Source organism: Pezoporus wallicus, unplaced genomic scaffold (genome assembly GCF_028554395.1).
Source record: "Pezoporus wallicus isolate ANWC-B61680 ecotype Strahan unplaced genomic scaffold, APGP_CSIRO_Pwel_v1 contig_8839, whole genome shotgun sequence".
NCBI lineage: Eukaryota > Metazoa > Chordata > Aves > Psittaciformes > Psittacidae > Pezoporus > Pezoporus wallicus.
The window spans coordinates 685176-702107 of record NW_026641258.1 but is presented as its reverse complement, the minus strand read 5'-3'; the positions used below and the strand labels follow the sequence as shown (position 1 = coordinate 702107).

The window sequence follows — 16932 nt, the reverse complement described above, 5'->3', positions numbered from 1 at the left end:
TGTCAAATACTTCTTGCCCTGCACCTTGTGCAGTTGCTACACAAGTGGGAGTGGGGTATTGTCAGTCCATTCTGCAGTTTTGTGTGTACCTGCTCTCAGTGCACCACAGTGGCCCCTGCAGCCACAGTGCTATAGCTCGTTAAAGGTCTTGGAGCTTCCTCAGTTGAACAGGTACACTCCACCTGATACGGTCCAGCCCAACGTCTAAGTATGTAGTGTGGTACCTGCAAGCAGCATAGCTGTTGTTGCTTGTCTTTCAGCAAACTATTGCTTCAGGTGCAGCTGCCTTCAGTGGAAGCACTGGTGCCACAGTTTCTGCTCCACACTCTTACACAGTGAGGATATCCCCTGTATGCTCACCACTGAAGAGGTCCTGAGCTTGGTTTCTGCTTTGGCTGCCTACTTGAGGACTTTTTACATCCCTTTGGAAGGCAGGAAAGAACAGTTCACCCCATGCATTTTGCCATCTGCCTTTTCCCCTCCTGAGCAGCCCCTTTGCAGAAGAGATGTTGCTGCTACTTTAAGGTCACTGGGTAAAATTTCCCTTGGCCATACACTGTTTGCAATAGCCAAGGAGCTCCTAGAGGGTCCCCTGGGCTGGGGACCTGCTCCGTGTTTCATGGCAAAAGAACTGTAGGAGGGAATCCTGTTTGCTTGATCTTGCTGGGTGACAAGACCCTTGTACCTGGTAGGCCTCTTTGGAAACCCATTTTCCTCAAAGATGGTTATGTGCAAATTGCAGGACTGTGGCCCCACCATTCCACCCATAGATATACGAACTAGCCTGAGAGGCGTATGTAAGTGTATATAGGTGACAAACTTCAGCCAGCTGATTGACAGAGGGTGGGGGAAACTGAGCTCCTGAAAGGGAACAGAGCCTTTTTTTCCCCCACACACACTTACTCTTCTGTCTTGTATTGTTTGGGGTTCCCCTGTGCCATTTTAAAAATGTTAATAACGTCTTTAGACAGGAGGTGATGTTTTGGTTTATTTGTGGGTTTTTTCTATTACAATAAAAATAAATACAGCAGGTTTTCGTGTTTGAATATATGCGTCCATGCAGCTGCCCAGCAAATGCAGCAGAAGTCATCATTTTCTTCACTCTGGTCCCAGCTAGGAAGCACAGGATGAGAAACTGCCCAAGCCTTTTGTGCCAAGTACTGCTACTGGATGTGGTTGCTACTGCCCTTGGCTAAAACTGGTTGCAGGGAATATTTTTCCTTCTGTAACCACTGTGGTATCTTATCAAGACCTCACGCCTGAGGCTTGACACAGCTTGGATGAGGTGAATGAAGGCAAGGCTGGACAGTAGGTGTTCCATCAGTGTAGGTTTTGTGCAGCCCTTGCTCATCTAAGCATGCAGAAATGAAACCTCTAGTATCTGCTGTTGAAGCCCAACAGAGTTTAAACACAGGAAAAGGCTCAAAGCTTTTCCTGATTGTCTTACGTTACTACTTTCAAGAAGAAGAAAACAGCTTTAAGAAGTAGACTTGTAAGGATTATGTAGCATTGCACTGTTAAGGAGCAGGGGAAATACCTGGCTCTGGGGAAGAACTTAGTTCTGTTTGATTCAGCCTTCTGAACGCTTATCAGTGGGATCCAAATGATAAACCACATAGTTCACTGTTTGTCTAACATTCTCTAGCAGTGTATAGTACAGAAGAGGGCTTGTAGCAGGGGGCTTTAACAAAGATTCACCTCTATGGTTATTTTAGGCTGTGTTATTCGGCTGTGGTGCTGGTTTGCTATCAAGTACCAGTACTAGCCCCACATAAAATACCTGGGAACATGTATGAAGGAAAACCTTTACCTTAGTGGCAGCCCTAGACCAAGTGTAAGCCAGTGCTTGTAGCCACTTGCCTTCTAAACTTCCAACACAGTATTTGCCCTTGCTGCTAGTAACAGAGATCTTACTTGTGACAACAGCTGCTGCCTGTCATAGCAGCAAGCAAGGGAATGGCAAGAGCAGGCTAAGTGCAAAGTATTAAATAACCAAAACAGCCACAGCGCCCGTGTTCCCAGAGCTAACCCAAACGAAGACACAAGCGCATCTGTATGCAGCTGTGCTCTTCAAAAGGCAGGCTCACACTCTTGGGAAATGGAGGTGGAACAAGTGCTCGCTGGCTGATACCAAAAGGAAGTTGGGGTGCTAGGAGAGGTGTTTCAACTTGAATAGGAGTTCTAAAGTGGCGTGACAAATAAGCTGGAGAAAGCACAGCAGGTAGTTCACGTTTTGGGAAGCTCTCCTGCAGCATGAACCCATGGCACTGCGGGAATGTGCAAAAATGGGAACGCTGACCCGTGTTTTAGCACACTTCGCAATTCTGAGAAGTGCCCCGAGGTGGCACTGCTGCCTTGCGGTGCAGGGATGCACCTGAGCCGGGGAGAGCAGCTCCAGCTTTTGGGATGTCCAAAGTACTAACGCAAAAGGCAAGGAGGAAGGTCTCTCCCAAACAAGAAGGCTGCAGGTAGGAGCAGCCTGGAGACAAGACCATAGGGCAGCTTGGTCTACAACAAGAAATGAGTGCTGCTACATCACCAGGGCTGCCACAGGAGTGAGCTGGCAGGTTTTCCTAACACCACACCTCTTCCACCCAGACATGGGAAGTCTCGTCCTCGTACCATGTCACGGATAAAGGCTGGCATTCCTGAACCCCCAGGAGTTCACTGTGTGCCTGAAACCACGGCTGTCTTTTGAGAGTCCTGGGCATTAGCATGAAGGCATCTCTATGTGCTCTTCAGCATGCCACAGCAGACACGCTTTGAAGTATTCACATTCTGGAGTAAGTGTCCACACATTGACTGATGAGGGATATATGTAATCACACCCAGACAAGCCATGAGCATAAAATGAGCATAACCCCAAGGTGAACTAAAAATTCAGCACCCAACTGCACACTAACAGCTGGGTGCTGAGAAACCACTGTGGGAGAAGAGTCCAGCTTTCCAGAGGGGGGAGCTTATAACCAGGGTCTGATCCAGAAGGCAACAGGCCTGTGATTTTGGAGGAACGCCAATGCCAGGGCAAATAATAACCATGCAAGACTGCCTGGCAACTCACTGGAACAGTGTGGAAATACATGAACACAGTCCATGCCTCCTTCAGCAAGCAGTTGGGGATGTGGAGGTAAACTTTGTCCAAGGCAATGGCACAGAGGTAAATTATTAACACTCTTTCTGTAGATCCCCCTTCCATGGAGTGGGGGCAGGAAAATCAAACCCATGAGTGAAAACCAGAACCTGTGAAGCCACCTGAATGCTTCGTTTTGAGAGAAATCTGGTGAAGAGCTGGGAAAAGGGGCTGCACCATGCCCTGGAACCAAGTAATACTGAGGGAAAGAAAACCAATCAGACCATAATAAAGTCTCCTCCCAGTTCCAGTGTAGCTCAGCACCATGAGCACCATGTGGGGACCGAAGGCAAAGCTAACTGCTGAGCAAAGCACACTGGATGTTCCATGTGGGTTGTTTCTGATGTTGGACTATAACTCAGGAGTTACTGCAGGAGACAGCAGCCGGGCAGGCTGTTCACCATTGCGTGTCAGGCCAGCGTAACACGGATCTCTGTGAATATGGCCTGGCCAGATGGTCTGATTAATCCTAAATGACTCGTGGGGTAATTGCTTAAGCAAGTCAAAGCAAAAAGTTACGGCTTTGTGCAGAGGCGTGGAGGCTGAAAACTGCACTTCCCCAGTGAACATACGAGCTACTGACAGCATCCTATTAGAAACACAGGGTGAGGCGTGGGCACTGACAGGGTGAATGCACACTGCTCCCGTCCCCTTCCTCAGGACATAGAAACCCCCGCGGGAGCCGAGCTTACCAGGCAGCTCAACCCCGACCCCAGCCCCTAAATACAGGGGCACTGCAGCAACAACAAATGTAAAGACACATTCCTACCCCCGCCAAACCGCCAGGCCCTTCGTTAGGGTTCTGAAGCAGAAAGAGCTGAAGAAGGGAAGCCATTCAAGACCCACACGTTAAGGCAACACGGAGGGGCCCTTCGACCACAGTGGGTACGGACGATGGTCGGTGGAGGGGTCCTCCGTGCCCGCGCATTGACGCGGGGCTGCCCGGCCGCCATCGCCGCCTCAGCGCGGTCCCGCCTCCAGCTGCCGGAGGCCGGGTGGGCGGCGGGATGGCGGCGGCGGCGGCGCGGGGCCGGGTGCTGTGCCTCTTCGACGTGGATGGGACCCTGACACCGGCTCGGCAGGTAGCGGGGCACGGGGCTGGGCGGAAAGCGGGCTCCGAGGGCAGCGCGGCATGGCGGAGCGAGCCCCGCCGGAGGGGCCTCACCCCCTGCTTCCCCGCCAGAAAATCGACCCGGAGGTGGACGCGTTCCTGCGGGAGCTGCGGCAGAGGGTGCACATCGGCGTGGTGGGGGGCTCCGACTACGCCAAGATAGCCGAGCAGCTGGGGGACGGCGATGAAGGTGAGGCGCGCACCGTGGGCTCCCCCGTGTCCTCAGCCTGACCCAAGCCTGCCCTTGGGGCTGGGTGGCCATCCTAATCCTTCTCCCGCTGTGGAGAGCAGGCAGGAATGGGTGCTGGGTTTGTACAGCCGTCATCTGGGCTCTGACGGCTCCCCTCACCGCGGGCAGGAGACCCTTGCTACCTGCTGCGCCGTGGTGGGGTGTCCGGGGGTTCCTCATCGTGTTCAATGGGGACATGGGGTAAAGGAGGGAGCGGGAGGGCGAGGGGCAGCCGCTGCTCCCTCCGCCGTGATTTCCTCCTCTGTCACGGATGCCAGGCGCGGGTGGGCTCCGAGCTCTTCCCTGATAGCGGGGGAAGGCTGAGAAATTCCCTGCTGAGGCTGGCTGCTGAGTCGGCAGCGCTGCGCGGCCTGGGGCTGGAGTTAGATAACCGGTAACGGCATGGCCTGGCCCCGGCACGCCGGCAGCGGGGAGGGGAGGGGGGGACAGGCAGCAGAATGACACACACGTAGTTGAAACAAGGCCGGTATTTTGGAGCCCTTATCTTCATCCTGCCATTGATTCACCCCGTGACCTCGGTCAGGTCGTTTCCCCCCTGCATGCGTCAGCTCCCCACATGCGAGCAGAAGATAATCTCCATGCTTGCTTTGCGGCGAGCAGAGAGGGCTGGTGGCCCTTTGCCGAGCATGGGAGATGCGGGCAGTGTGGCACCAAGGCAGCAGGAGGATGGTGGGCTCAGTCCTCAGCCCAGTCCTTTTGACCCCTTTTCCCAGGCAGTGCCCATGTTTCATGGTTTTGTTTCCTTCCCCCACAGTCATTGATAAGTTTGACTACGTCTTTGCAGAGAATGGTACCGTGCAATACAAGAATGGGCAGCTGGTCTCCAAGCAGGTAGGTGCAGCCCCCTTGCAGCCACGCCGCTCCTTCCCCATGCCCCGCGTGCCATGGGGAGCATGCTTGGCCCCTCTTTTCTCCCCCCCTAAATGCCAGACATGAAAGTCTCACACCTCCAGTTCATGTTCTTGGGTGGGCTTCTTGGGAGGTCAAGCATCTTCCTCACTCCTTCTCCTCTGTCAGGCCATCCAGGACCACTTGGGAGAAGAGCTGTTGCAGGATCTGATCAACTTCTGTCTCAACTACATGGCGCTGCTGAAGCTGCCCAAGAAACGGTAATGGCCCCAACCCATGCAAATGGAAGTTGTACCACTGATTGCTCTGGAGCTCTGAGTTCCAGAGCTGGCCTGAGAACAGCTGAGCTACTGAGTTCGCTTGCTCCAGGCTTTATCTTATTATCTAGAGGTCCCATGTAGGATCACTGACCCACCAAGCTGGGCACTGTGGGCAAATAATGGAGGAGGGTCTTTTTCTTCTGAAGAGTCTTCACTATTTTTTAGCATAATGCCTGCTTTTCTGTTTGGATTTTCTTCCCTGGGAAGCGGGGTACAGCCACTGCATCCACCAGGTTACAGCCACTGCATCTATATGGGTACAGCCACTACATCCATCAGGGTACAGCCACTGTGTGCATCTCATTTAGGACAATGGTACCAGGTCGTTACCAGTCAGTGCATCAGGCATCATTGGTCCTATGATATTCAAGCAGATGAACAATAGCTCTTCAGATGGGAGGCCCAGCGCCTGAGCACACAGCTTCACACTGGTTCTAACCCAGTGTTTCTGTCTGCTTCCCCCGTGGAATCCAGCAGCCACAGGGTGCATTGGACTGGTACACCTCATCTGAAGGAAGACTAGTCCACTGCCAGGAAAGAAAAGGGTAGTTTTCCACTGGATCAGCTCATCCTGTTATCACAGAAAGGAAAGGGAGAAGGAAGAGATGGCATGAAGGTAGAAGGGAGAGGAGGAGCCCCTCTTTCAGAGGCAGCCTATTGTTAAACCAGCCTGGGTGCAGTGTCAAACTACCCCTCAGACCATGGTTTCACAAACCATGAGCCATTAGGGCTGTTGCAAGCAGCAGCTCTGCCCTCCTCTCGCTCTGGCTGGTTTGTTCCTACTCTCCGTTTGTGTTTGTAAGCTGGTAAAAGTTGCTAAACTGTGAACCAGATCAGCTGCCTGATGTGAGTCACCATGTGGCAATACAGTGACCGGTGAGGGGGGCCAGAGTGGTTCTTTACAACAGGACTGACAGCAAAACATGCCCCAGAAGTGTGGGCTGGAACCCTCAAGGCTGTTTGGTTGCCTCACTGCTGTCTGGTTGCCCAACAGCCTGGCAGAGTTGCAGCTCCCAGGTGCCTCTGTGGATTTAGGCTTATGGGATTTCTAGCAGAGCATGGACTTTAAACCACATCTCCCAAGTCCTGGCTTAGAGCATGAGCCGCTGAACCCTTGGTGCTGCGGAGATGCTGCTCCCAGTCTGCAGGCATGGCTGCCCATGTGTCCATTCCCCATGTCCATTCTCCATGCCCATCTGTCCATTCCTTCACTGACTTACAAGACAGGAGGCTGAGAGTTTTTCCCCCAGCCTCAGAGTGGTAGCACTTTACCGCAGAGAAACAGTGCCTGGGGTTGGGAGGGCCATCAGGGGGGTAATGAGCTCCTCTGCTGGACAGGGAAGGAGATCTCCCTGCTCCAACTAGGTTTCCACAAGAGTTTCAGTCTGTTTTCCAATTGGCGGTGCTGCCATCCGTCCCCTGTTTTTGCTGCCCTACCAGCTTTGGTACCTGTCTGAACCCTCAGTGAGTTATTCCAAGGTGATAAGTGGAGAGAACCGGGGATTTATAACAAAGTGAAAAGAAGGGAGCAGTTTTCTGCCAGCCTAGTGCTTTGAACCAGCACACCGAGTAGGTGGAAGAGTAGTAGTCCCAGTGCAAGGCGAGAATGGCAAGCAGGAGCTGGGTCCTGTCTGCGCAAACTTAGGTAAGAGTTGCAGTCAAAGGTGCAGGGGGACAAACTGAGATACAAAGGCCCTGGTGGGTCCTACCTGATTTGTGTCCCACAGAGAAGTTGTGATTGCTCATCAGCCTGCTGCCAGACATCAGGAGCCAGTTACACCAACCTGTTCCATCTCACTGCCCCAAGGCACTGCCAGCTTTACCCAACACACCCAGCACTTCTTAAAAGCCCCCAGGGGTGGAGATGCTGCAGTCCCTTCAGGCGGTTGGTGCAGTCCAGGCAATAGAATCAGAACGGTTTGGGTTGGAAGGGACCTTAAATCTCATCCAGTTCCAAGCCCCTGCCATGGGCAGGGACAGCTTCCACTAGACCAGGTTGCTCCAAGCTCCGTCCAGCTTGGCCTTGAACACTGCCAGGGATGGGGCAGCCACAGCTTCTGTGCGCAACCTGTGCCAGGGCATCACCACCCTCACAGTAACTAATTCCTTATCTCTAACCTAAGTCTCCCCTCTGGCAGGTTAAAGCCATTCCCCCTTGTCCTGTCACTACAGGCCCCTGGAAAAAGTCCCTCTCCAGATTTCTTGGAGGATCCCTTCAGGCTCTGGAAGCTGCTCTAAGGTCTCCCCAGAGCTTTCTCTTCTCCAGGCTGAACAAGCCCAGCTCTCAGCCTGCCCCCAGAGCAGAGCTGCTCCAACCCTTGCAGCATCTTCGTGGCCTCCTCTGTCCTTGCAGTTATTCATAACATTAGAAAATGTTTCCTGTCATCTCCCCTATGCTCGTTGCTTCCAGCATCCCCAGGGCACACAGGAACTGTTTACTCCTCTTCTCTTACAGTCTCCTTTACAAAACTATGAGCCCCTTGGAGACACAAATCAGGAGTGCTGATGCCTGGTCTTTACCTGGCATGAAGTACCTGTGAGTGGGCATGGCTCCTCTCCTATTGTCTGTCCCTGCAGGGACTGCATGTCTCACGGAGCAGCCATTCGCCTGGGAAGGTGTGTTTTAGTCTCCCTGTATAGTGACCCTGTGCCCTTGTCCACCCACAGAGGAACCTTTATTGAATTTCGCAATGGGATGCTGAACATCTCCCCCATCGGACGCAGCTGCACCCCAGAGGAGCGAATCGAGTTCTCCGAGCTGGACAAGGTACACAGGCTCACCCTTTGCTGGTGTTGCACCACCACAGATCTCAGGTCTTACCTGCTTCCTGCCCTTCCCAAGGAGAAAGGAGCCCAGATCCAAACTGTGCACCAGGCCAGCACATGCAGCAAGGTGAAAACAGCACTGGGGAGGGTCAGAAAACCTAAGGAAGGACACAGATGGATGGAAGAATTTGACTTCATTGGGCACCACCAATGCAGTGGGGTGGCCAGCAGGATTCCTCGTGCTGTGGGAGAGCCCCAGGGAATAAGGCACTTATTTAATAGGGTGTTTCCTCATTTACAGTAACCAAAGGCTGCCCAGCATCTGCCTTCTGTCCCTCACTCTCCCATCCCCAACAGAGCTGGAACTAATGGGCTTTCCAGACCGGGAGGTGCACGGCAGATCTGCTGGGCAGGTCTCTGGAGCACTTGGCCCCTGTTCACAGCAGTGTCTGCCTGGGGGAGCTTCCTTGGGGTTGAGGGATCGGTTGGACTTGGCAAGACTTCTGCAGCAAAGCTGGAGACTGGGTTGGGAACTTGGCTTTGGGGTAACTGCAGCGAGGAAGGGCTGGGACCTGCTCTTCTTGGGAGCTGCTGGAGCTGCTGAGCTGGTGGCCTCTACATGACACGGGTCAGGGCTGGTGAAAGCTGGCTAAATGTGCTTGTACTGGGGCTCAGGGAAGACAGGAAGGGAGAAGAGCAAGGGGCCATAGCTGCGCAGCAGACTGCTTACGGTGGGTTCTGGTTGACTGTCAGTATCCAATTATTCCACCTGCTTTCCTCCCTTTTCCTCCTTGCTCCACAGAAAGAGCGGATTCGGGAGAAGTTTGTGGCAGCCTTGCAGAGGGAGTTTGCTGGCAAAGGTCTGCGTTTCTCTCGAGGTGAGTGAAGGGAGTTTCCCTGGCTTTGCCTGGCCTCTTCATTGTGCTTCCCCTGAAATGCTGGGAAGGGAAGCAGGAATCCTGGCTGTTCCCTCTGGGTGCCTGGAGACCAGGGAAGACACAGAGAGCTCACAGTCCTGGAGAGCTGCTGCAGGGACACCTCATTCACATCCAAAGCAGGGCGACAGCAGAGAATAAACTGTGCTGCAGATTCGCCTCCCCTGCAGTCAGGCAGATGGGAGGGATTTTGTCCTGCCACATTATCCCTGCCTTAATTCCAGTTAGCTCTGTGGAGCTTCCCCTCCCCAGAAGGTCTGTTCTGGCTCCAGCAGCAGCAGCGTGGCCAGCAGAGCTCGAGGCACATGTGCGTCTCTCTAGGACTGAGATGGGAGCCTCATGAGTGTCTCAGCTCTAGGGTTTACTTGGGAGGGTTGGCTACAAAGAAAAACCTCTTTCTTCTTGGAGGAAGAGCTGTGAGGGGTGAGGAGCCTGCAGCTCCATGCCATGGGCCACTTCTTGGGGTGGCTTTTGCAAGTGAGAGCCACCCGTAGTGAAGATGAGGAACCAAAGGAGGGGCTTGAGTAATCCTGGGGGTCTGGCCAGCCTGGAGAGCAAAATGAGGGTGTGTAAGCAACGGGGCTGGTGGTGGACAAGACCCTCCACAGGGCACATGGGTATGTGTGAGGTAAGAAGGTGCCATGTGGTAGCCTGAGCTAAAGGGAAAGGGGGTGACAAGGCTGAGAGCCAGGAGGTGACACCCCACTCTTGACCCAGGGTGGATGAGTACTGCGGGTCTGGCCCCCTTATAGCCTCCGCTTAAAGCCCCTTCAGCATCCTTTCAGCAGCATCCTCTGTTGCCCACAGCACTGACACACCGTTTGTCACAGCAGAGAAAGACAAGGTCCCCGCAGGCACGGGGGACGAGAGCAGAACAATGGGCCTCTCTCCTCTGACTTTGGGAAACCACCATGAAGAGCCTGGGCCTGTTGTGTAGAAGCATCGAGACAAGGGGAGCTGCGGGCCCCCTGCTCCTCCACAAAGAAAACGCGGTGTGTCTCAGGTCAGGCATCCAACACCAGGAACACGTGGGAATGGGGCTCTTCTGCCATGCTGGCTCCATGTGCCTTGTCCCGGACTGTGGAGGACACAAGCCCCAGAGGTGATGGAGGATCCCCCTGCAGCCCCCCAGACCCATGCTCTGCCTAGGCAAGGGCCAGTGCTGGCTGTCCTCCACACCAGCTCTTCTCCCTTCAAGTTTCCTACCCTCTGCAACTGGCATCAAGAGCCCCTTCTTGCTGCCCCGTTGTGTTTAAAAGGCCAGGATGCAGCGAAACACAGTGTTTTTCACAGACAAATGGCTTTGGATACTAAACCAGGAAGGATTTTAATGAGGTCTGACAAGTTTGGCTCCCGCTCCCATGCTGACTCCTGCTTCAAGTCTGGGGGCATCCCCATCCCTGAGGTTGTAGGGCACTTGCTCCTATACATATCACAGTGTCCTGCCCAGGTAGTGAAACCTCTGCCCCAAGCTGAACACACAGACTCCATCTCCAGCTCCTCAGGCTCCAAGGAGGGCTCCAACAGGGACACCTCAACCAGCCAGGGAGGAGAGGATCATGGCATCAGGAGCTGAGTGTTTGAATGGTCTGGGGAATCGGTGCCTCTCCTCCAGCAGGGGCCATCCCTGTGGGTACCTGTCTACTTTACTACTAGAAGTACCTGCTTCCTAAAAAAAGTAGGGTTGTGATTTATGGAGAAGGAGATGTGTGCAACTCCAGGACTGCTGTCAGCCTAGCAGACTGCCTGGAGATGCAGATGGTCCCCGTGGAGCCAAGAGGAGCAGAAACCTGAACTGGCAGGAGGATGCACATCCAAGCTGAAATCCCCGTTCCTCCTGGCTCCAAGCGAGATCCCAACATATGTGTGCCCTAAGGCTTTGTTTTGGGAGGAACTTGTCACCCGTGTTGGTGCTGGGACAAGGTTCTGGCTCTGCAGCCTATGCATGCAGTGTGGTAGCTCACAAGGATGGGGAAGCTGCTGCCTCTGAGAACCCCCAAAAGGCAGCACAGTGCTGGGGTAAGCCTGGTCTGAGAGCAAGGGCTGGAAGTCTGCTAACCCTGGGTGGCCGTGGGTGTCCATGTGCACACACGTGTGCGTGCTCTGGGAAAGCTCCCTCACCTCTGTACATCTGCCACATCTGCCTTCGTGCCCCTCCAGATGTGAGCAATTCACACTTGACTGTTGTAGCAAGAGGCGACAGGCCAGGGTCGTGCCCCGGTTATGTTGATGGTACTTCCATGGACCACCCTTGATCAGTGTGCACAGCCTGCGTGGGGCCTGCAGCATGGCCAGCTGGGACCCCTGAGCTGTGTGGTGCATGGGGTTTGCTTTGAGTGTGCAGGGTGCTGGGAGGTCCCAGTCCCTGCAGGGTTAAGGAGCGCCAGAGCGCTCTAGGAGGGCCAGTGATGTTCACACAGGAGCCTTGGTTGCCCCCCGTTGTGACACAGAACATACTGATGCAAGGTGTGATCCAGTGTCTCCCAGCAGATGCATCTCTTGGGACCTCCCATCCCAGCATCCTCCCTGCAGTGCTGGTTCCTGCTTGCTGCCTGCCTGCAGTCAGGGGAGCTGTGCTGATGGTCACCACAGCCACACTGATGTCACTCCAGCTGGTTGTCATAGGAACAGCTACATGCTGCAGAGGCACACCAAGGCAAAGCTGGTGCCTGGCTGGTGTTTGGGCTGAGGACTGCACACAGACATCTGGACCTCTCCTATCCCAGCATGGGGGACACCCTGTCAGCTCCCACCAGTGTTGCCCTTCCTTGTGCTGGCAGGTGGCATGATCAGCTTCGACGTCTTCCCAGAGGGCTGGGACAAGCGCTACTGCCTCAACGTGCTCGATGATGAGAGATTTGACACCATCCACTTCTTTGGGAATGAGACAACCCCTGTGAGTATCCCCTGCTCACCCCTCTCGTGGCCGCTTTCTCTCCTGCATGGTGCTGCTCCATCACAGTTCCACAGCCTGGGTTCCACCCGTGGCACCTCGAGTGCTGCCAGGGGAAGAGACATTCTCGTGCCACAGAGGTTTGCAGAAGGCTCATGATGGTGGCAGGGTCACTGTGCTGGGGAGCAGGTCCATCTCAGCATTGCTTTCCTACCCCTGGCACTCTCGGGGGATGCAGCCACTCTTGTGGCCCATAGGACCCAAAATGCACCTAGGAGGGGGCTTTTCAATAGCAGGAACAGCTTCGCCTTCCCTTTAGAGCAGTGAAGGATGATGCTTCCTTGCTGCTGTAGACCAGCTCTCCCATCCACTCAGCCCTTTCCAGATGTGGGCAACCTCTGCTCCCCAGATGTGCCCACCACATCTTTTGCTAGTTCATCCATAGGCAGTGCAGGGAGCTCCTGGCTGCCTGGAAGAGCTTTGCTGGTCCTGGGCCTTCCCCATCCTTTATACACTCCTCCCATGGCACAGAGGAGGGGAGACAAGAGGGGGGAGCAGGGCTCCAACCCAGGCCCGTCTGCCTCCCTGGGACAGCAGAGCGCTGACATCCTCTGACAGAGCCAGATGTGGAAGCATGGATGAGGATGCTCTGGTGATGCCTTGCTAACACTTTCCCTGTTTCCTGTCTCCCTGCAGGGAGGGAACGACTATGAGATCTACGATGATCCCCGCACAGTGGGACACAGCGTCCAGAACCCGCAGGACACGGTCCAGCGATGCCGCGAGATCTTCTTTCCAGAGAGAGCAAACGAGTGCTGACTGCACAGGTCCTGCAGCCCTGCCCCATCCCTGCCCTCTCCCCTGCCAGGAAAAGCACCTTCACGTGAGGGATCTGCTCAGGGTGACAGGAAATCCCCACTGTGCAGAGCTGGTCGGGCTGTTAAGGCGTGAGCGCAGGTGGGTGCGCAGGAGGGGGCTTTGCTGAGCAGCCCTTTGGCACTCCCGATCTGTGGCTGGGGCTCCCAGGACCAGACCCTCCTCGCCTCCAGAAAAACTTCTCTCTTGACAGTTTGGGCTGGGTGGGCAGCAATGTAGATGCTTTCTTGGTCAGAAAGCGTTGAGAGGGCCAGTCACAAGAGCGTGTATATGACCATCCCCGTGCTCCCTCCCCCCTTCTCTTCTTTTCCCTCTGTTTCCCTTAACACTTCTGCATGAGGGAGCATGTGTCTCACCTTTCTCTCCCCTTTGCACCTTGGCTGGGGAGGTTGGGGCTGCTGAGGCCCCAGGCACTCTCCGTGGAGCTGCTCCGAGGCAGGAGGCCAGGAAGGCTGTTTGCTCCAAGTAGGAAGGGGTAGCTGCGACCCCAGCTGGTTGCAGCATTGGGCATCCTAACAGAGGGGTCACCATGTCCTTCCCCTCAATGCCACACCGTGCCAGTCACTACAGGTGACCTGGGAATTACAGTTTTAAAATGACTGATTGGGCTTCTGCTCTGAGCTTTGCTCAGGCGCATGAAGAAACTAATTCTCTCTTTAGCTCTCAAAAAAAAAACACCCAGGATGTATTTTCTGCATTCTCAAATGAGACCTTCTCTGGTGTGGCTGGAGGACGCCAGGCACCCAATGTGTGCAGGGCACTCTGTGGAGCAGCTGTAGGCAGAAGGCTTCCTGGTCCCCTGCCCACTGCCATGTCCATTAGGTGTCACAAGTGTGTCAGTGTAAAACCACCCAGGGCATTCATAACGGACCACGTCACCTTCCTTCCCAGTGCTCAGCTTTCCATCCTGCTGCCAGAGGCATTCTCAGAGAGGGCCAAGACAGGCCAGACCTGGTTCGTACTGCCAATGGAGGTACCCTCTCAACAGTGCCCTCTTAAACCTGCTTTTCCACCTCATCTCATCCCACACGCTCAGTTTACATGGTCACCTTTAGGGAGGCAGGATCTACAGTACTGTCATGTGGCCTGCTGCTCTCTTCTGCGTCTTCATGCGTTGCAAAACCACATCTGCTCTTCAGCCCTTCATCTCATGTTGCCCCTTTGTTCCTGGCAGCTGTGCTGGGACATGTGGCTGCACCGATGACACTAGTCACAACTTGGTACTCCAGAGAAGCTCAGGGATCCCCTCCAGGGAGATGTCCACTTACAGCTACCAGGGCACACGTACCTAGTGTTTGTGGTCCTGGAAGATAGTGAATGTTCCTGCAACCTGCCCCTTTGCTCCCCATGAGCCTTTCTCACCACGTCGCTGTTGCTGTGTCACTGTCCTGTCTCTTGGTCCTGTTTTCTCTCCCCTTTTTCTCCTGTTCCTGCTGTCCTTGCCATTGCTCTTCATCTCCCACCTGGACTGCAGAGAGAAGTTTCTCAGCTGGCTGCCACCACCGTAACCAAGGGACTGCATGCATCAGGTGAGATATGTCGGTACTTGTAGACCCAGGGCAGGGCTCTCGTGTGGCCATGGGCAGAGTCCTGTGTGGTTCTTGGTGCTGCTGCCTGGCTGCAGGAGCAGGGGTGCTGCTCCTCCTCCTGACTGCACCTCCTAACTCTACAACGCATCAGGTCTGTAATGCATCCCATCTGCATGAGCACAAGGGTCTGCCCAGCATCCAGAAATCCCCAACAAATGCACAAACTCCTCTTTCTACCCAGAGGTTGTTGCGTGGCAGAAGAGGACTTGTTGGAGAAACCTGAATGCAGGCTACTCTTTTCACAGGCCACTGGTTTCGGCACTGAAACCTTCATGGAGGAATCGTGTGTTTTGTGGTTCCTCCTCTGTTTCACTGTGGATCAGGTGATATGTGCGGTTTGGGGGGGGGGGGGGGGGGTAATTTTCCTGTAAGTCTATTCAAACCCAGCAGGAGCTCTAGTGAGTTCAGTGGTGAGTGAAGAGCAGCCCTGAAGTCACAAGACACTGTGGTGGCCTTGGGGGCTGAGATGACTTGCACATTTGAAGGGAAGGACAGGCTCTGTCCAAAGCTGCTCCTGGTGGCAGCGCATCCCTTGCTCAGGGTGGGGGGGTTGCAGGGCGAGCAGAGCAGAGGCAGGGTTGACCTCCGTGGCACCTGCCATCGCTGTCTGCTCAAGAGCTCATGCGTGCATGAGTGGGATCAAGCCCAGGAACCTTCCCTGTTCCTGTCTCTGGCTTACATCAAGCCTGGGCCAGCTGAGGGCACCTTGCAGCAGGAGACGCTGTCCTGCTGGAGGGGTGAGGATGACAACAGAAGTAGCTGGGGCAGCACCTCAGAGTCACAGCATGGCTGAGGTTGAAGGGGCCTCATCTGCTCCCACCCTGCTGCTCAAGCAGGGCCGCTGAGAGTCCCAGCTGCCTGCTTTGTGTCTTGCAGGCAGGGATGAGGCACAGAGCTGGGGTGGGAGCCCTGTGCCTGCCCCTGAGACCCCTTTGCCATGATGTTCCTCACCCGGTGGGTGCCTGTGGTGTGAGTTGGGGGTTCTCCTGTGTACGTGTGAGTGAGATGATGTGGTGGGCCTTGTGTTGGGGAGTGGCTCCGTATCTGTGCGAGATGGGCAGCTCCTGTCTGGCAAATACCAACTGTTAAATAAGAAATATATTTAAATACAGATATATGTATATTAAAAAAAATAAAACCAATCCTACTAAAGCTACAACACGCAGTGGTTGGAGGCAGCGTGTGCTTTGTGCTGGGCTCTGTTGGGCTGAGACACATCCAGATGGCAGGCACCCAAAATCCCTGCAGCAGTGGGGGACCAGCCCCAACCCCAGCCCCCATCCCAGTGGGCAGCAGCCTCCTGTCCCAGGTTCAGCGTCTGCTCCCCCTGAGCAAACCTGGAGCACCCCAGAACCCCCAGACCATGCTGTCTGGATAAATCCCTGAGTGATCCAGGTCCTTTACCTGGGACAGCCAGCAGCATCCCCACTGTGACACACACAGGACAAAGAGCCAGGATGGGCAGGGCTCATGGGAAAGTCACTTTTAATGGTTTATTGCCAATGTTACAAAGGTTGACACATGGTCAGACAGGCGGGAACCACACTGGAGTTGTAAAAACACCACAAGTCTGGGGTTGTAGTTTATTCCCCCAAAAAATAGGGAAAGGGAAAACAACCAAATCAATCAAGGTTTGCCTTGGCCAAGCTGACTCTGTGTCCCAGGGATCCTGGGGCCTGAGCCAGCATCACCACAGCCCCTCGGTAAGCTGGGCTTGGGGTTGGCAGTGAGATGGGCTGTGGGGTATGCCCCTGTCAGCCTGGGCTGGGGCAGTAGGCAGTGGGTCCTGAATCCACAGGGCCTGGCTGGCCTGTGTGGCACCAGCCTCGTCCCTTCTTCCTGCTTACAACAGACCCCTGTCCCCGCTGCAGCAGCAGCAGCAGCAAGATGTGGAAAATGCCACTCTCCAACAGTGCTGAGGGCCAGGAGCAGGGAGCAGGTCCCCAGGGAGCTGGCTGTCACCTCCCCAGGCCCACTTGGAAATAAACCCTTTCAGATGCTGATGATTCCTGGAACATTGCCTGGGGTCACCTCCGGTCCAGCCCTGTGCAAGTTGTCCTTGTCCTGTTGACCTCTGCCTTGTCCCTCCTGAGCCCACCTGGCCAGGGCATGGCAGAGAAGACCAAAACCAAAGAAGTTTGTGCTTTGTATACGAGACCCTGCCTACACCGAGGGGCTGGGGAGAAGTGGCTGAGGCTACTTACATCCCTCAG

General features: G+C 54.7%; 1 protein-coding gene across 1 annotated transcript; it reads left to right on the top strand.

The window, feature by feature from the left end:
• The first annotated feature begins 4067 nt into the window (after positions 1-4067).
• PMM1 (phosphomannomutase 1) lies at positions 4068-15880 on the top strand. The gene is made up of 8 exons (XM_057422789.1): positions 4068-4212; positions 4314-4431; positions 5246-5322; positions 5509-5600; positions 8328-8427; positions 9229-9304; positions 12142-12257; positions 12951-15880. Exons 1-8 carry the CDS (start codon positions 4138-4140, stop codon positions 13071-13073), a joined length of 777 nt encoding a protein of 258 aa, XP_057278772.1. The 5' UTR covers positions 4068-4137; the 3' UTR covers positions 13074-15880.
• The last annotated feature ends 1052 nt before the right edge of the window (positions 15881-16932 follow it).